The 19,815-nt window shown below is 40.0% G+C and overlaps 2 protein-coding genes across 9 annotated transcripts in view; both read left to right on the forward strand.

Moving 5' to 3' along the window:
* TMTC4 (transmembrane O-mannosyltransferase targeting cadherins 4) overlaps positions 1-8,678 on the forward strand; it is a 50,329-nt gene extending 41,651 nt beyond the window's left edge. For all 3 annotated transcript variants that reach the window (XM_040537967.1, XM_040537959.1, XM_040537951.1), the window contains 6 exons: positions 109-216; positions 335-476; positions 1,145-1,259; positions 1,749-1,861; positions 7,653-7,722; positions 8,242-8,678. In XM_040537967.1, coding sequence (XP_040393901.1) covers positions 109-216; positions 335-476; positions 1,145-1,259; positions 1,749-1,861; positions 7,653-7,722; positions 8,242-8,393 — 700 coding nt within the window. In that variant the 3' untranslated portion in view covers positions 8,394-8,678. The remainder of the gene's footprint in view (positions 1-108; positions 217-334; positions 477-1,144; positions 1,260-1,748; positions 1,862-7,652; positions 7,723-8,241) is intronic.
* A 4,031-nt stretch (positions 8,679-12,709) lies between these two features.
* The window catches only part of GGACT (gamma-glutamylamine cyclotransferase), a 29,228-nt gene continuing 22,122 nt past the window's right edge, over positions 12,710-19,815 (forward strand). The window contains exon 1 of one of the 6 annotated variants that reach the window (XM_040538032.1): positions 12,710-12,783. The gene's annotated coding sequence lies outside the window, so the exon portion shown is untranslated. Of the gene's footprint in view, positions 12,784-13,342; positions 13,455-13,571; positions 13,786-19,815 lie in introns of those variants that run through there. The other 5 variants (XM_040537983.1, XM_040537989.1, XM_040538021.1 and 2 more) reach the window with 5 other exon arrangements.

The raw sequence follows: 19,815 nt of genomic DNA on the forward strand, positions 1-19,815 counted from the left end.
AGGCTTAGGTACTCATTTTCATGTTCTGCAGCGATGCAGAGCTAACAATTTGCATAAAGGAATGTGTCTCCCATACATAATAATAATCTCTTAAATTTTACGTTGTAGGTTGAATCCTAAATATGTACATGCCATGAACAACCTTGGAAATATTCTGAAAGAAAGAAATGAGCTCCAAGAAGCAGAGGAGTTGCTGTCCTTAGCTGTACAAATACAGTATGTTTAGAACAAAGCCAAGCAGTATTTTGTACCAGCTGAGCAGAAAGGATACAATGGGATCTTCTGTTCAAAGTGCTCAGTTGTCATCTCTCATTTTTTTCTCCAATCTATTCAGACCTGATTTTGCTGCTGCATGGATGAATCTAGGAATAGTACAGAACAGTTTAAGAAGGTTTGAAGAGGCAGAGCAAAGCTACTGGACAGCAATTAAACACAGGAAAAAATACCCAGATTGTTACTACAATTTAGGGCGGTTGGTAAGTATTTTTGAATAAGTTATTGCTATCAGAGTAATCTGTGTGTGCATATATTTCTGCTATATTGTTAAAATGCTGATCATTATTCCAGTTAATTGATTTGTAGTTCAGGGTGATTTCCTATTTTCAATAGCTTTTTCTATTGCTTTCCTAGTATAATTCCTTTCTTATCACCTTTGGTAGTCCTACTTTCCATATAAAGACATCTAACCAAAAAATATAGATTATGATCTTCTGTTTAAGAGAGATTTTTAATCATTTCTCAATATCGGACTACTTTACAGTCATGAGTATATTCCAACAAATTGTTGGGTAGTAGAACTATGCAAAAAAAAATCATTTTAGATTCATGGAAATACTTACAGTAAATATTTACTTATTCTCTTGTGTAGATTTCTAAATTGCATGCAAATTTTCCTCCCCACCTTATTGGTGCATACATATCTGACTGGCTTCCAGAGAAAAAACAACGTAAAAGTGAAAAGTTAGTATATACCAGTCTATCTTCCATGCTACCCTAGTATTCTTTTTACATTTCTTATTTTTATCTGTAAGAACAAGTTTTACTAGAACAGAAAGAGAAAGATTAATAATCTTTGTGCCTTTAATCCATAACTGGAAAGTAAAGTAAATCAGAGTGAAATTACTGGAGTTTTCTTTCTTTTTAGTATGCAGATTTGAATCGCCATATAGATGCATTGAATGCATGGAGGAATGCTACAGTTCTGAAACCAGAGCATAGTTTGGCTTGGAACAATATGATTATATTACTTGATAACACAGGTATAAACCCATTGGAATATTTTGATGACTAATTCAGTGTCTTTCAAAACTCAGTTTTATCTGTATTTATCTAAAAGAAGTTGTACTTCTTATTTGGCTACCAAGACACTCTCCATAAAAATTAGAATGCTTTCTAACTCAGTGGTTTTAAAGCATCACTTGAAGTCCAGCCCATCAATTGCAACTCTGATCCTCGTTTGAAGTGACATAATTTTGCAAGCATGTTTGTATTAGAGACCAAACTTCAGAATTCTTGAATCTCTACTTTTGTTCTTCTGAAAGTGTTACTTGTTGAAAATAAAGTGGAGGTTTTCTGTTGTCTTATTCCGTAGGCCTTTATATTTGTTTGTGTCAGAGATACCTGGTTTTTCTTTAAAAACACATGAAATAATCAGCCCTTCACATACAATGTGTGTGCTTGCAGCATGAAAAGTAACTAGTAAGGTTGTGTTAAGATGCCTTCTCTTTTTCCACTATGTGGGCTCCCAGGCAATCTAGCTCAAGCAGAAGCAGTTGGAAGAGAGGCCCTGGAGTTAATACCTAATGATCATTCCCTTATGTTTTCTTTGGCAAATGTACTGGGGAAATCACAAAAATATAAGGTAGGTAACTAGAGCTCTCTGTTTTTTTTTCTTGTGGTGGTGGTTTTTAACCATATATACTGTGTATAAACTGTGTGTATTTCTGTAGAAACTGTTTGAGGAAGTCATTGCGGGCTTGTGACTTCGTCAGGATTCAGTGCTCATTTCTGTCACAGAATTGTTGTGTGACTCTGGCCTAAATTCATCTCACCTTATTTTAGATGGGTTTTTTGGAACATTGCTGCCGTAAACTATGTCAATGGTCATTGAAGAGAAGTAGGCTCTTAAGCACGCTAGAGGGCAGTTAGGGTCTTATATTGGTTCACTGGTTCTCTCCGGAGAGAACCTCCTCTGATTTAAAGGCCTTGGTTCAGGGTCCCAAAATTAATGTGATATGTTAGTTCTTGTGTTCCTTCTATGTAAGGAAGCAAGGTTTACCATTACCCAATGTGAATTCTAGCCTCTTTACCTCAGAAGCTATCTAAAATGAAGATATCACAGACTCTCTAATCCCAGGTTGAAGATGGGATACCTAAGTAACCACAGAATATTATGGTAAGTTCATACATTGAGCAATGTATTGAACATTGAGTATAGTTGGCCAGCTAGCGAGTGGTACTTCATTATTAACTACTTATATTTAAAAGTAGGAAATGTAATAAAATTGAGGTCAGATAAATATTTTCCAGAAGGAATTGTATGAATATTCAGAGAATAAATCATACATAGTTAATATTTTTCGTTATTTTAATTGACTCCATAGTTACCAATGTATGCATGCGGTAGGGAGAAATAGATAATGGAGGAAGTTTTTTGTATTCCTCAGAAAAACATCATTTACTGAACTATGACTACTGGGAGAGGTTGATGGCTTTTGATATGTTGTAGTGTTAGCAGTGCTGAAGGAACATCCTCAGTGTAAAAGAAGTAAGATTTTTTGATATTAGACTTCATAGACTTGATAGAATGGATCCGTTTTTTTCCACCAATTACCATGTCCACTAAAATTTCCAGTCATGTCCAAATGTGGAGTGATGACCTGTCCACATGTCAGAGGCCCTGGCAGGCCTAACACCTGCTTTGGTTTGTGCTGGTGATGCTGTTACACAGGACACTGCATTTTCTCTAGACTGTTGCTTTCATTTTTTGTATGCTCTATTACTAGTCTCTTTCCACCTGAAGCTGTTATAAAATATATTTTTAGGTTACATTAACAAAGTTCCAGAAGGATACAAATTAACATCCAGAATGTATAAGGGTAACATTATGGAGGAGTTAATTGCTAGTATTATTTTGATGAGTCATGAGTGTGGAAGAATAGAGTATTGTACAGTTATGTAGCAAGAATAATATGCAGCCTGACAGAATAAAGAATGTTTATAACGAAGTAAGTAGAAGAAGTAAGTGGAAAACTAGCTAGGAAACTTTCTCCAGGTATAGGAAAACCAAGTCTGTCACAGTGGATTTAAAAAATAAAAAAGCAGGTAGTGCTTTTGATGGCAGCTTCTGAGAGGTCATTATGCTGCATGGGAATGCATTGGAGACAGTGGAAATGATGGCGGGAGAAAATGAAGCTTTCAAGTCAGCATCCTGAATAAAGCAAAAGGCGCAGTGGAGCCCAGGGAAGAAAGGAGGGAGCCACTGACCGTTTTAATAGTTCAACAGGGAGTAGTGGGTTTGTGTAGAGCAAAATATAACTTATCTAGTAACTTGAAATTGATGGGTTATAATAGGGAGAGCAAACTAAGGGCGTTGGAAAGTGCACTTAGAAAAGGTGATGATAGCAGTAGCTGTATTTTGCATAGACTGGAAAGTAGAGATACAAGGTTGTTTGTGTTTTGGTGGTGGTGGTGTTTTTTTTTTTTGTTTTTTTTAAGTGGGAGAATATAAAATTAAGATAAAAAGAATGGGAGATTAAGATTTCTTGTTTACTCCTCGACATGTAAAAACAGAGGGAAGCTGATGGCTCTTTAAGGATTTTTATTGTGTTTGGGAGGGGAGGGGAAGATGGGGGATAGGAGGCTGTCAAGGTGATGGAGGTGATTTGCAGAGGGCTGCCTGGCTGTGTCTGTTGTGTTGCATAACCACAGGCATTTCATTTATTAGGTTACTTGTTACGTGTCTGTATAAAAGTTGATACTACATTGGCTCTGTTGCCATAAAGTAAGATTTGGTTTGGGTTTTGTTGGTTTTTTTTGGTTTGGTTTGGTTTTTGGTACTTCTGACTTTAAAAGGCACTGAATTGAAAAGATTTTACTATTATGAAAGAGTTCCTTCAAATAAGTACACAATATTCTTCAGTTTCAAATGCTCTTTTCAGTAGAAGATGGATTTTCTGAGACCAAAAAAAATCCCCCAACCCATTAAGATTTCTGTTTGTATCTGTTCATGAATGATTTATTGTTTCAGAAACAAAAGCACAGAAAAGATGAACTGTTTTGGTGTTTTTTTCCTTTTTTTTTTTTAAATTAACATCTGTTATATCAAATTCAATTTCTCATTTAAGTACTTGTTTTTGTTGCACTGGACAGAGAATCAAGCTATCTTTAGTTCTTTGAAAATATGTACGCTGTATTTTTGTTGTGTGTACATCTATGCTTTTTTTCTGTAAGAAGTACAACAAATTGGAAACATTCAGCATTTTTTCTATTTGAAATAAAGCCAGACAACAATTTTGTGCTGTGGCCTTGGCAGCAGATGGAATGCAGTGTGCTTTTCCAAAGCCTTTGCTATACACAGTGTGCAAGTTTCTTGACAACACTTGATTTAAAGCTTTGGCAAGACAGAGTAATTTGAAATATCACCGGATGTACTGGAATGTATATTTACTCCATATATCCGCAATAATATGAATGTGATGCACCTTAAATAGCCTTTAATCAGACAGTATGCTTCTACAAGCGAAGCAGTGGCAATAAGAGTGTTTCCAGTATGTGGTTGGAGATATGTACAGTAATAAGAGTCAGTCAAATCTGAGCATGTATTTATTATATTTTCTGGGAATGCACTGCACATGTTGTCCCATCATACATCAGCAGTGGAAGGGTGAGTCTGTACCCTATCTGCTTCTCCTCTGGGTAGGTGACAGCATTCAGGCATAAAAGGGAAGTAATTGGACAGCACAGCTTTCGGTCTGTTGTTAACCTGCTCAGTAAGGAAAGCAGAAGTTTACTTACTAAATTAAAATACTAGAAATTGCAGCGGAAAAATTACAAGTTGTAGGAATTCTGATTACTGCATGGTTTCAAGTGCCATCCTGCTGTTGATTTTTAGGTTTGGTCGGGTGTACATAAAGAGGTTATCTTGCAATACCACGAGGCTTGCCAAATGTTTGAATCTCAGGATGCTTCTCAGGTGACTCAGTTAGAATCACAGAATAATTTTGACTGGAAAGGGACATCCAGAGGTCATCTAGTCCAGTCCCTTACCAAGCTAAGCACCAGGACATGCAAGGGGACACCCAGCTTGAAAGCAGCTCTGCAGAAAAGTACAGGAGGTCCTGGTGGACATGAAACTGAGCATGAGCCAGCAGTGTGTCCTTGCAGCAAAGAAGGCTAAGGGTGGCCAGGGCTGCATTAGGCACAATGTTGCCAGCAAGTCAAGGGAGGGGATCCTTCCCTTCTAGGCAGCACTGGTGAGGCGACACCTGAGGACTGTGTTCAGTTCTGGTGTCTCTGGTGGTACGAGAGAGACAAGGACATAGTGGAGAGAGTCCAACGACGGGCCATGAAGATGAGTAAGGGACTGAAGTACCTCTTGTTTGAGGAAAGGCTGAGAGAGCTGGGACTGCTTAGCCTGGAGAAGAGAAAGCTCAGAGGGAATTTTCTCAATATCTATAAGTACCTGAAGGGTGGGTGCAAGGAAGGAACCAAGCTGTCTTTGTTGGTGCCCAGTGACAAGACAAGAGGCAACGGATGCAAACTGGAACAGAGGAGATGCCTTCTGAACATCAGGCAGCACTTCTGTGCTGTGCAGGTGATGGAGCACTGGCTCAGGTTGCCAAGAGAGGCTGTGGGGTCTCCTCCTTGGAGACCTTCAAAAGCCACCTGGACATGGCCATGGGCAGCCTGTGCTGGGCCGTGCTGGAGCAGGAGGGTGGGACCAGATGGCCTCCAGAGGTGCCTTCCAGCCTCAGCCATCCTGTGATTCCTGCCAGTCCATTTGTCCATCCTATCTAGGTCTGAATGGTAGCCTTCTCCTCCAGTGTACTGACCAGTCCTTCCAATTAGGGGCTGTCTGTAAAGTTCCTGATAGCGCATTCAGTCTCGTCACCCAAATCATTAATGAAGTGTTTAAACACAATGGGTCTCAAATAGCCCAGTTCATCTAGGTACATTAATAGTCAGGGTATGAGAATGATAAAGGTAATGATGATGTGAAGGAAAAGCAAAGCCAAAACTTGTACTATAGAATCATATGCTGCATAAATTTCTGGACATCTGGTTCCCTTGTTGTCCTTCTACAGAAAATTATGTCCTACAAAAGGATTTGTTGAGAACCTGAGGTCTTTTGTAATTTCCTTGACTTTATAAAACAAAGGCACTTTCTGCATCAGCCTTTCTTGGCTTGAGAGTGACAGCCTTAGCTGTGCTCTGGAATGCTTTGAAAGGAACGTGAACTTTGGGTTTGAATTTGGACGTACGGGGAAACTCTAAAGTCACTCAAAGTTGAGTCACTGAATCTTGATAGCAGAAACTTCTCGCCTGTGGAGCCCTTATGGAGACGTATGTCATACTTCTCAGAAGAACACAGCAGAATCAAAAATGTGGCTGATAGGTTTTCTTTTTTAGCAGAGCTTGCATGGTGCTGTGTAGTTTTAAATAGCAAAGGCTTAGCGCAAAGGAAAGGCCATTTCCCCAGGGTTGCTGTTCTCAAATATGTTGGACATTAAGTATGTGCATTAGGACAGGTAATTTTATCTCCAGGTAGTTTGACCTGAAACTAAATGAGCAACTTTCTCTAAAACACAGCATAGCCCAGGATCCATGTGAAATTGTTTTTCTAAAGTATCTATTCTTGTATGCAAGTGAGTAAATATGGTCCATTTGGATTGGGGGGTATCTTTCTAAACTTATACAGCAAATATGCTCTGGAACAAAAGTGTCTATGTCAGCAGCTAGTTTGGTAAAATAAAAATGTCAAATTAGGGAATTAACTTACTACTAAGTTGTTCTTCTGAATATTTGGTGAGAGTTTAGCTTTTCCTAACTACTCAGACATCAACAGTCCTAAGAGCACACGCACTGAAGCTGGGAATATGGAAAAGGTTCCTTGAGAGAAATGTGAGGAACAGTTTAGTTGGTTTTTATTTTTAAAAAACACTGCTATTTTTCATTGAGAACCATGTTGAAACATCTGTTTGAAAGGTTTTTACTGGAAAGCTCCTGCCTGAAATGGTAAAAATTGTTAACGGGAAAGGTGTCTAAAAGTAGTTTTCTCAGACAATATATTATGCTTGTTTTGATTGAATAAATAGGTAAAACTTCAGCAGGTAATGTTTGAAAATATTATGACGGGGGGGGGAAGTTAAGCTGCTTTATAAACTTTACTTGTGCTTCACTTTTATCTCTCAGCTAAACTAATGTGAGCCTGTGAAATCTTGGTACGTGCTTGTACCATTGTCACTGCTCTCTGGAGGCTACAGCCACCTGAACTACAGGATCCTGCAGGCTTAGATTATACATACTGTGGCATCATAAAGATGTGGCATAGTTTGGGGTTTCTTTCAGTTACAGTTTTGTGTACGTTTTGCATTATTTTATATACTGCAAGAGTAGACTGTCCTGATGACTTGTTCTTCTAAATTATTCAGGAATCTGAAGCTTTGTTCCTCAAGGCCATTAAAGCCAATCCAAATGCTGCCAGTTATCACGGTAATTTGGGTAAGAGCTTTCCTACGTCTTATCAGCTGTATTGTTTGTTTGCTTCATATTTGTTGTGTCTTAAAAGAAAAGGCAATCTTTTGAGCCTTCTTCCTGCTGGGCAGATTCCTATTTTACTTCCTAGAAAAACTGCCAGCCAGGGAAGAACAGGGCACTAAACCAGAAAAGCCATCACATGATATGACAGATCAAGAGGGCTGCACAATCCAGCCCAGAGGTAGCTGCACTTCAGTGGCTGCAAATTGGTTCATTTATGCTACGCTTGTAACCCGCAATGAGCTCACCAGATAAGAGCTGCCATTTATGGCTACAGTGTAATTCATTCCTTCATCGTTCCCATGCCAGTTCTGCTCCCAGGCTTTGCTCCTGCATTTGGCAACAGAACAAGCAGCTACTGTGCCACCAGCCAGTGAGAGACCCTCACTGGAAACAAATGCCTTAATGTTGTTTTCCAAGTGATTGGCAAGACTGTGCATTATTCAACAATATTGCTAACGAAATTCTTCACTGACATTCCAGCTGTGCTTTATCATCGCTGGGGAAATCTTGACTTAGCAAAGAAGCACTATGAAGTCTCTCTGAAGCTTGATCCTATGGCACCCGGGACCAAGGAAAACTACAACCTCTTAAGAAGAAAATTGGAGCAATTGCAAAAGAAAAGCGGTGCCTGATGTTTCTTTTCAGGTTGTCCGTGCATGCTGTTTACTGTTAATGTTACATGGTTACTTTTGACCATGTAAAGGATTCAGTCATTGTTTCTCAAAAACACCACCACCAGCAATGCACATTTGAATGTCCAATTATGCCCTCCTACAGATTCTAACATTTCAGTTGGAGTTTGGAGGATCTTTTTATTTTCTCCTGAACTGCTTTTAAAGTCCATTAGAACACTTTTATAGGTATACGAAAGCGATGCAGATGGATTCACAGCTGTGAATAAATAGCAATATTTGCTTTCACTTGCAATTTGATATCTTCATCAGACTTTTTAGTAGCAGGATGAATATCAGAAGGCAGTTTTATTTCTGAAAGTGTTTCTGGAAAAAGTGCAATTTCCTGTTTAAACCCTGACCTTTCCAAGTATGAAGAGTATCTGTCCACTTCAGTTTTATTACTGCTTTCTTCCGCCAGTCCTGCAGAGACAGTGGAAGAATGGATTCTCTCCAGCACATCAGTTTGCTCTTGTAATTTGAGTTACGCCCTTGATCTTGTTTCTGGCTCCACCATTTGAAGTGTAGGACTTGTACAGGTGTAAATGAGTACTGTAAAAGGTTTGTCAGCCAGTATGCTGCTGAGGTATGCTTGAGTGAAGAAAGTACTCCTAGATTTAAGGCAAAGATTTTAGCAAGCAGCAAAGGGAAGAGAACAAAGTTTAAAATGACAGAGGGGTAAGCTAGAGTTTCTGTTCTTGCAGGCCAGCCTCATCTAGCATAAACAGCTTGGGCCACAAATCAGCTCTCACAGCCAGTCGGTGGTCTGAACACAGAATAGCATCTACAGGAGCTAATTCCTGTGGCTTTAGGCACTGCAGTGCTTTCTGGTTAAGGACATAATTTTTGGCTCCTACATTGTTGGTAAATAAAGAGAGAATTTCTGTGGAAAAAGTAACTGGGCAAACAACCTGACCGTGGCTATTGAGGTATGAACTGGAAGGAAATCTGATTCCATTTTTGTCTCCCATGGCTCATGAGCTTGCGAAAGAGACAGTTAAATAAGCATAGCTGTTAATGTGTAAACTGATCACGTTGATGCCGGATGATTCGGAGATGGTACCCATTGATACAGTGTCACTTTTCAAAATGTGCTATGATTTAATACGTTTAAACTCTGGCTGTCCGAAGTTGTTTGTCTTGTGACAGTATTTACATTCCTGCTTCAGGAAATCATCATGTCTATTTTATTTGTTTTCTTGTTTGCTTGTTGTATTTAAGATTGGAAGATTGCTATCAGATGTGAAAATTATGGAATTTAGCGTCTCTTTTTGCATTCCTTTGTTCTTTCTTTTTTCCCCCCATAGGAAGACATTGATCAATGCAGTGTTTGCAGCTTTCCTAATGAGTCCAATGATTATGTTATAGGAGATTGTGGACTGTTTCTCATACACAACTCATCTATGTGTGGAACCACTTAAAACGTTGAGGGAATGCCTGCCATAGGACAGTATGTCGTGTGACCTTGCCATCTGACTACCATATCCTACATCTGTGTCTTGAACCTATAATAGGCTAATTTTAAATTTGTTTGGAAATGACAGTTGCTTCAAGAACCAAGTGTGTCTACAGAGCACAATACAATACTGCAGAGCTATCCAAGCATCCTCTGACAAAGTTCATTTGGTAAAGTAGTACAGCTACTTTAATGTAATATTCTTTCCAGACTAACTATAAATCAAGACAGCAAGGCTCTGGCAATGCAATACTGTCCACAAATTTGGCTTTGAATGAATGAATATGCCTGCATTGCACATACCCAAATCGTATGTTGTCATACTAATTTTAGTTGAGGTACCAGAGGGATATATTTGTTTTGCGCAGCGTTCTGCTAATGTGCCCTATCTCTCAGCAGGGCTAATTGGTTCCTGTAGGGCCCCAAGTTGATGCATTGTATCCACTTCTTCTGGTTTCCAGACAGAAGTTTCAGAAAGCAGTTTCTGAATGTCTTTATAGGATATAAACATGCTTTTTGGTAAGTGTCCTTACTGGTCCAGCAGAACACTGCACCAGTGTGGCTAGTCATCTTCTGATAACCAGTATAGTTCAGTCAGTACCAACTTTTGTACCCAAAATGTGCTGAAATAGATACACCGTTCAGTACAAGCAGCACACTTTTAAGGCCTGGTATGCATCAGATATAGAGAACACGTAACTACTTTAGTCATGAGGTATTAAAGGGCTGGGATCTGGCTGGATGTGCTAGTTTATAACAGAAAATAGATGTTTAATATAACCAGGTCTTTTCTGTATATTTGGAATATGACATTGAGTTTAAATTATTATTCTCATCATGAAGTTCATATGTATATTTGTGCCTGTTGGCTGCCAGATTAGATTTACAGAAATACAGTAGATCAATATTATGCATGGGGTATGAATTCTCTCTAGCTCATTACAAACCAAAGTTGTTGCAGAAATTCCTCTGTGGGAATCAGTTTGTCCTCCTACTCATGAGTCTTAAACGGAAGCGATACGCCAACAAGCCGAATACCTTGTTGGCAATTGAAAATGGTGTTTACTCTTCAATAGTGACAATGTGATTTATTCTCAATTGGTTTTTAGGCACCTATTGTGTTACTGGGAGGGGTGGGGGTATTTGTTTTATATCATTTTTAGTGCTATAGAAATTCAATGTAATTACTTGTATGATGGTAATAAGGATACACATATGATTGTGCATAATTTTGACACATAAATTGGGTTCAAAAGAAGCAACAAACAACTGCGTTTTCTGTTAAAAATTCCTTAAGACTTTCAGAATGCTGAATCCTAAGAATGCGAAGGGTTTTTTACTTTATCTTCAGAATTATTTTGAGAGTGCAAGTAATACAGTGAGCTTTATTGAAATGTTTATATTATCGTCCTTTTCTTGTTTTCTTATACCTCATAACTGACTCCTGGAATAGTGCAAACCAGGCACCCTGGATAAAAAAAAAAAAAGATATAGAGAAGTGTCTGATTCTGTAGTAAAATCAAGAAACATGGATACTTTTTTTCCCCAAAGCTTGCTTGTTCAAATACAGTTCTGAAGAGAGAAATACAGAATGATTCAATGCGCAGAATGGAGTCAGAAAAATGTTCACACTGATTGCTATAGACGACAGCCTCTTTTCACCAAAAACTTCCAAGAGAGTTCCCTTACTGTATGTTTCTCTCATGTTTAGAACAATGTCATGTACATGAAGTTTCCTGTTGTTTAATTTCATACTTAAGACTTAGAGATGTGGATTGTGTGTGTATGAGCACTCAGAAATAAAAACCTTTTGTTTGTTAAAAAATATTGGGCCTATTAATTGGAAACAGATTCCTCCATATTTTAGACATCTGCATCTGAGCTATTCATCCCAGTTTTTCTGTATTGTCAATGGGAATAAAACAGGTAATCTGAAATATGATTCATCTCCTAAAGAAAAAGATGTGAAGCATCCTGTGCTTGAAGCAGCCATTCCTCTTCACTAACTTCAAAGGGCAACAAAGATGATCAGCGCTCATATCTGAAGAAAATCTCTCTGCTGCTTTCAGATGAATTGATCTGGTCCTCTATACCTCTCTTACGGTTCATCCTTCGCACCAAGAATATTAACAGACTGGCATTGAGGCAAAGTGGTAGGTACTTGCCTTGAGAGTCAGAGCTACAGTAGTTAGATGAGGGAATGGGATAAGACAAATGAGGAGGGGTTTGGGTTCTGCAGACGGTTAAATTTATGAGACCGATAAAGCATCTCAATGTCAAATCTCTGCCAATGTTAACATTTGGGTCTAGTTCTACATATCATTAGCTTGTCTGCAATTACAATAAATGGTAAGAACTTCTTGTTAAATTGACTTTTTTTTGCTGTGGTTCATTGCTTTAGAAGCAATCTAAAGCAACTGTAACTTTGCAAAGATGAGATTTTTGTCTTAAATTGAAGTTGCTATTTCAAGCTATAGCTATTAGAATGTCAAATGTGATAGTGTAGCCCATATCTGTTTTGATAAGGTTTTGTTTGTTTTACTTTAAATATCTTTATTTGGTGGTTCCTGCATGTATTCTTTTCATTGAGCACAGGTACATTTACATACCTATCATTACATGTAGATTCTCACATGAATCTTGACTTGGACCTTTCATTGAAGTGCTTCTTTTCACAGTTTGTGGTAAGTCTCTACCAACTGTGTGTTTGAAGGTTTGCTGAACCTAATAGACTGCAATTTGCTAGAAACAACATTGAGGTCACAACGACAACGGAACCTCTGATGTAAAAGCAGAGGTGGCCAGACTTCTCGTTTTGTCATGTACCGCCACCGTAAGCTTGCAGGTACTGCCAGTAATAGCTGCTTTAGACCGTGTGCTGGGCTCCACAATAAGGTGAAGTGTTTTTATGTATCAGTAATGTATAAACACAGCAATTTAGATCCTTTGCTTTGAGGAAAAAGGACTGTCCACCCCCTGTGAAGAAGCAGATGTGTTCGGTGCACAGGCTGTACAGCATCGGAGGAGAGGTTATCTTTGTATTAGAGAGCAGCACCATGGTATGGGGCATGGGTGTTCGGTCTGTGATGGTCTTTTTTTGTAAGTATTTCTGTTAGGGGAAAAAAGTCCCTGTAGATGTTGAAATCGGTAGCAGGTCAACTCAGGGCAAGTTTTTAATGTTACGTGGTCTGGGGTTGCCAACGGTTTGTTCCAACTTAGTTTCAGCGGAACAAGAAGCAAATACATCTGTAACGGGGCCATGTAATAAATCTAAATTTTACTGTCTTTTTAATTGATTTAAATTGTGATAACGATGCTTGTGTTTGAACTGGGGGGGGGGGGAGGGGTGTTGATTCGGGGTCCTGCCGCAGGCCGGGAACAAACTCTTACTTCCTCATCTTCCCCCAGGCCTGCCGAGCACGGCCGGGGGCCGCCCCCTTCCCTTCTCCGCCCCGGCGGCCGCCCCGCCCCGCCGCCTATCCCCCGGGACCGGCCGCGGGCCGCCCACACGGGACGCGGCCGCGGGCGGAAGCGGAGGCGCCGTGAGGCGAGGGCAGCGCTGGCGGGTGGGTGCCGCGCGGCGGAGGGGGGGGCGCGTGACGCGGCCGTTGCCCCGCGCTCGGAGCAGCCAATCAGCTGGCGAGGAGGGGAGGGCGGCTGGGCCGTTGGGCGGGGGCTGAGGGACGCTGTGGCGTTGGGATCCGTGTCCCCTGACAGGGCGCTCAGCTCCCTGAGGGGCGTTCCGGTGCGCTAGGCGCTGGGTTTCGTAAGCCGCCCGTGCCTTCTGAGGTCTAGGGAAGCGGACTGGCCGCAAAACGATGCCTGAATGTGAGGGAGAACAAAAAGAAAGCTGCTTAGGTGTAGAAGATGAAGAGAAGCTTCCAAATCTCCTTACAAGTTAACGCTTCAGAGCGTTAATTGCTTCGCCTGCATTGCGTGGACTGCATAATCTTATTTTTTTTAATCTTGGCTAACCTCCTGAGTATTTCATTTCACTGAACTTAATTTCTTATGCTTCTCTGCATCCCTTTCCATTCTAGAGAGTTGTAAACCTTCTGCTTCCGACTTCAGGTTTATTTCGCTGTGTCTTTGTTAACTTCAGGCAATTAACTTCCTCATTTTTGGCTTTGGGGCTTTCTAATTTTCTAGTGCTGTAACTTTTGCTGTCCTTCAAGAATATGAAGGCAGCAACTTGTATAGAATTTAACTTACAGAGATGCAACTAGGAATATCTATACAACCCAGTTTCATGTCAGACCACATGAAGAGTGGACCCATATTTTTATGCTCTCTAGGTTAGAGTTCAAGCACTCAGTCAACCTGCAGAAGCAATTTCCTGACAATTAAAATTGTTCACAGCGTGACATAGGCCATTAAGAAAGGCTTCAAGTTCAGCATATCTGAATGGGCTTATTTCCAACTTTCTTTTCCCCTCTCCTTAAGAAATGCCTTAAGAACCTAGACTGTCTTTAAACTCTATGTATCCTCAGCCAGCACTAATCTCCTCCTCTCTCCCTGTATGTGAGGTCCAAGTTATGTGAAAACAAACGTGTCTTGTTAGCCAAGCGCATTACAGCGTTCTGTTGCCATCAATAAATAAAAGTTAAGCAGAACAAATGCCTCAAAAGCTGAATTGTCAAGGGTGCTTACATGTTAAAGAAATTAACTTCCAATATATTGCTATGTCTGAGAATCTGCACGCTATTGCTGATGAATATTATCCTTAATATGTCTGTGATACAGGAGCTTCATTTTGCTTGGATTCTTGTTGCCTGTTCGCTCCTCGCTTTCCAAGTTTCTGTGATGTTCTCTATCATCTTTGCAAACAAGTTTCTTTGATTCTTTTCAAGAGTTTAAGGCTATGGGAATATCGAACAAAGCTTTGGTCGGTTGCAGAAGAGAATGTGTCACGTCAGTATCTGTCGTGTTGTTTGATCCTTACAATTTTTCATTCAGTGACTTTTTTATATGTGTGGTCAGATTCAGGGTAGAAATGTTGCTTTGAATACTCCACTTCCTGCAATATCTGCTTTTTATCCTTTAGAAAGGATCATCATGTCAGTTCATGGTTTCCTTAGCTGATTTCCAACTTGGAAGGCTAGGTGCCTCCGGAGAGTACAGAGCACAAACCAGGTCTGTTTTTGCACCAGACATCCTGCTGTCTCTCCCACCCACTGTTTTGCTGAACGCAGCCTCTTTGCTGGAAAAGTGTTGTCTGGTGTTGGCATTAGTCCTGCTCTGAGCAGGAGGCTGGGCTTGGTGACCTTCAAAGCTTCCTTCCAACCAACGTTCCTCTGACCCTGCCTGTATGTTTTCATGACTCCTGTGATAGTTAGTAACCTAACTGTCTATTTCAAAAGATTTCTCAAAAGGACTTGCTTCTGACTGCTGATGTAACCATATTTCTTTCCTCTTCTGCTGTTTGTATGGTTGTGTTTGTTGTTCTTAAGGAACTGCAGGGAAGTGGGAGATTAGATGACTGCCTGATCTCTGTCATGAATTTGTGAGTGTAGGTACAAGTACAAAGGTGCAGTCAGGAGGGTGTACTGGAGTGAAATAAGGGAATAATAAATTTATTTTATGATACTAGGATATTTATCATATATTAGGATTATGTTGTGGCATTCACCTTCTGGTACTAGCTCTGGTACACTTTTGCTGACTGATGGATTACCCAAAATATTTGTCTGTGTAACCATAAACAGCGTTGTTTGTAGCAAAAAATATCATTTCACCGTAGTTTGGATGTCATCTCTTTTTTGGAGCAGTGTACTTTTTTTCCTTCTAACTCATGTCCTGTTATATGTTTCTCGTGCTCGAGAAGAATATGCTCCTTGAGCTTAAGTCTGGTCAAATACTTTCATAACTCTCATGGTGTAGGTAGAGCTGAATCTGAAGCTTCCTTGACACTTTAAGTGACATGAACTGCTTGAGCAGAGAACGCTTGCCATGATAAGATGCATTTTTAATATGAACAGATTCTACCTTTTTTGCATCTTGTAAAGTATATTTTTCTCGTGCTTCTGACAAAGAGGATGAGTATTAGAAAGATAATTAAGTAAGAGACAGGGTGAATGTATGAATGTAATGTTACTGAGTTTGCAGATGTAATACCTTCTTCATTCTCTCTCTCTGTCTCTTGTGCGCTTAATAGCTTTTTTCCTTCAGGAACAGAACGATTAAAGCAGTAGCAAATTACTGTCCTTAAATCAAGTCTGTAGCTATTTAGAATTCTGTTCTTTTTCACGCCAAAAGTTTAATTACGTTTTATGGACCATGTCAAAAATGGCTCTCTCTTCCTCACTTCCAAACACCAGGTAATGCTAGAGAAGGACAGATTTTACCGAGGCAATATAACATTCTATCGATTTACCATTACGGTGTTTTTCAAGAATGCCTTTTACATTAAGATTTTGGCCATTTTCATTTCCCTGAGTTTGTCAGCTGTTTGCTTTTAACATCTCAAGAAAAGCACGCCAAATATCATTGTCACTTCTGATTTCTCTGTCTCACTCTCTCTGGAATTACCCGCACAACCGCTTTTTCCTGCAGCGGTTTGACTGTAATTGCTGGTGACCTTTACTAACAGCTGAAGTTACCCTTGTATTACTGCCTTTCTGACAGCAGTTCTTGGCCACGTGGAATCGTATTTTCTCATCCCTTCCCTAAAGCATTGCCTTTCCCACTGTTAACCTGTGTGCTTCCACTGTAACTGGAAGGGACATCATGCCACGCGCACCACCCTTCAGCTGTGGGAGGCTTTCTGCATTAGCACAGTGTTGCAATTCTAAATGTATGTGTCATCAATTAATACCAGAGTAATTGCAAGTCTCTCTCTCATCTGTCCCTCCACTCGTCTTGTTTGGCCTGATAAGAGCCCCACGACTTTTTGTCGTAGTATAAATAAGGCTGAAAGGGACCTCAAGAATCTCTAGTCCAACCTCCTGTTCAAAGCAGGGTCCCCAGTGTGGGCGTGCCAGGCTGTTCAGGGCTTCATCCGATGTGTCTTGAAAACCTGCAGGGAATGGAGACTGCACAGCCTGCCTCTCTGGGCAGCTTGCTGCAATGTTTGTCTGTCTTCATTATGAAATCCTTTTCCTTGAATCACGCCAGGGCCTGTCTTGTTCCAGTCTATGCCTGTTGTTTCTCAAACCCGCCGTAACCTCCTGAAAGGTGTGGGAAGGCTGCTGCTAGGTCATCCTGGAGCCATCTCTTTTCCAAGAGATGAACACGCCCAGTTTCCTGAGCATCTCTTTACAAGGCAGTGCTCACGCCCCACCTGTCTTGGTGGCTATCCCCTGAACTCACAGCAGTTTATCGGTACCTCCCTTGTGCTGGAGGGCACAAAAGTGGGTGCGGTACTGCAGACATGGTCTAGTGAGTGTCAAGTAAAGGGAGAAAATCACTTGTGCTTGCTGCCTTTCTTGCTTCTATAGTCCAGTAAGGTGTACTCACGAGTTGTAAGGCAGGGAAGATAAGGTACCATCATTGGTATGCCAGAGGAAGCATGGATCCCAGCCAGCATCACCCGGGCTGGCACACTGCACTTCCAGCCAAGTTCTGGCTCTCCAGCGACAGTCAGGGTTTTGGATTTACTGATAGTAAGGAAGGAGACATCAACGTTCACTTCTCATCACCACTTTAAAACTCTCACTGCCTGTATTTTCCATGAGTCTCAAGAATGCCTGTTGGCATTACAGTACTTTCTGGTAACACTATCAAGGGCAGTTCGAATAGTGTTTCAGCATGATATAAAAGCCATCTCTTTTCTACCGAATATTTGTTTCTGATCTAGACTCAGTCTTCTACGATTCTTCTCTTGGATCTCTCTAGACCGTGGGTATCCACCTGTAGCTCCTCTGTGGTGGTCTGCATCACGGGGACTACTTCTCTTTCATATCTAGTGAAGTACGTCACTTGTTACATTTTGCCTTCTGGTAGGCAGACCCGTTTGTACAGCACTTGAATTATATATCCAGGGTTCGTTGTTTCCACTGACAGGCAGTACAGGTAAGCACTGTGTGCTTGTATCTCGCCAGCACCTCCTCCTTCAAAATGGATCATGGTGGTGTGTAGAGAATATGTTACTACTTCTGATTTGCAAGGTGGTTTCAATCTGATCAGGTTTTGCCACCCCCCGTTTCAGGAGCTGAAATATTTTTGGTGCAGGCTTAATTTGATGTGCTGAGACCACTCCTGCTGAATCTGCAGCTTTCCTACTAGTGTTTTTTAAAAAATAAAAGTCAAGCATATATATAGGTCTCTGCAGAATTGGAATATGAATCCAAATCCATAATAAAACTATATCGAGATCACCAACATTAGTATTTATCCATATATGGATACTGTCTGTGTTCTTTTATATTTTTTTGCCTATAAATAACATCATTTGGTTTGCTGGGTCCTATGAGATTCAAACAGTGCCTTTCTTAGGTTCTGCAGCCCATGGTCCTTGTATTACACAGTGCTTCTAGAACTAGGCTGGTATTTTCAAGCACGTAGGTTGAATAGCTCAGCCATTGCCGTTCAGTTTTTGAAGAGCACTCACTTTGTGATTCTGTCCTTCATGATATCTGCTGGTGACAATGGTTTAGGTTTATTTTAAACTGTTTTAAAGGATGGAACTTGTTTTTAGTTATTTTTTTCCTCATGTATATTTCTGGATGTTAACATGTAGAATATGTAGAAGCATGAAGCAAAAACTGGTTTTAATTGAATTTGGGATTTCAGCGTACCAGAAACTCCAAAACTTGACAATGCAGTATAGAAGCAAATTATTCAGGAGAGCTTCAGCATCAAACCATTCCTACAGGCACTATAAGGTGAGATTTATTTACCCAGCCTTAATTACCTACTACTTCAGGTGCAAGACTTGCATTTGAAATGTGAGTTTCATTTGTAGCTGATGGTGAGGGATTCAACTCACGTCTCTTTACATCAACTGGTAAAGACTAAGTGTCCAGCCTAGATTCCTAACTTTAGAATATTGTAGTTAAATACAATGAATGCTGCTCTCTGGTTCATAAGAATTTTTTAATACCATTCTTTGAGTTCTTTTAAACTGAACCCAAGGTTTTGTTGTTTAATTGCATATGTGGATACTGAAATTTAGTGTTAAAATCAGGGTGTGATTATGGTCATGTCTTGTCCACAGTGAGATATTAATTTCTTTCACTCTTAGATTTCAAGATACAGCCCAAAAAATGGATTCTATCCACTCTGACTTCTGTAGTAGGAGTTTTGTTGTTGCTTGGGTCTCAGAACTGTGTGAATTTCTCTAGAAATCAAAGATAACAGGTTATATTATTTCCCATCAGGAGAAGTACAGCCCACATATCTAGTAATTGGGCTGAAAGCTGGCATGAAAGTAGAAATAAACCAATTTTGCTCAAAACATTGCTGAGAAAAATAATATTGGAAGTGAGATTGTAAGTAGTAAGTGAGAAATAAGGGTCTTGTTTTGTTTTTGTGTTGGAAGAATGGTGACTGTAGTGGCTTTGAATGACATTTAGATGTGCTGACAAGTGTGTCGTGTTAGTTGTGATATGAGAGTAAGGCCATGCCAGAATTTCATTAGCTAATAGCTTCATTAGAAGAAATTATGCATTGCTTTAATTTATAAGGAAATGGCAGATAGATAGGCCAAAGTACATAAAAGTCCCTGGTTCAAGTTGTAATTCTCTTGTCTTTAATTCCTTTTAATTCTTTAACTATTTTTGTCTTTTTAAAACTAATTTAACTAACTGCATGGCCTGCAATTCACTGTGGGTGCTCTAATATAACGTTTCAGATTCTGGTAGCACATAGTGTGCTTTGAGCTTGATGGCAAGTGTTTAAGGCTGTTAATGGTTGGTCTAGCAGCTTTGTTGTGATTCCTAAACCAGAATTTACAAAGTCAATTGGTATCGCAAGAAAACAAGTTTGCAA

Source organism: Cygnus olor, chromosome 1 (genome assembly GCF_009769625.2).
Source record: "Cygnus olor isolate bCygOlo1 chromosome 1, bCygOlo1.pri.v2, whole genome shotgun sequence".
Lineage (NCBI taxonomy): Eukaryota > Metazoa > Chordata > Aves > Anseriformes > Anatidae > Cygnus > Cygnus olor.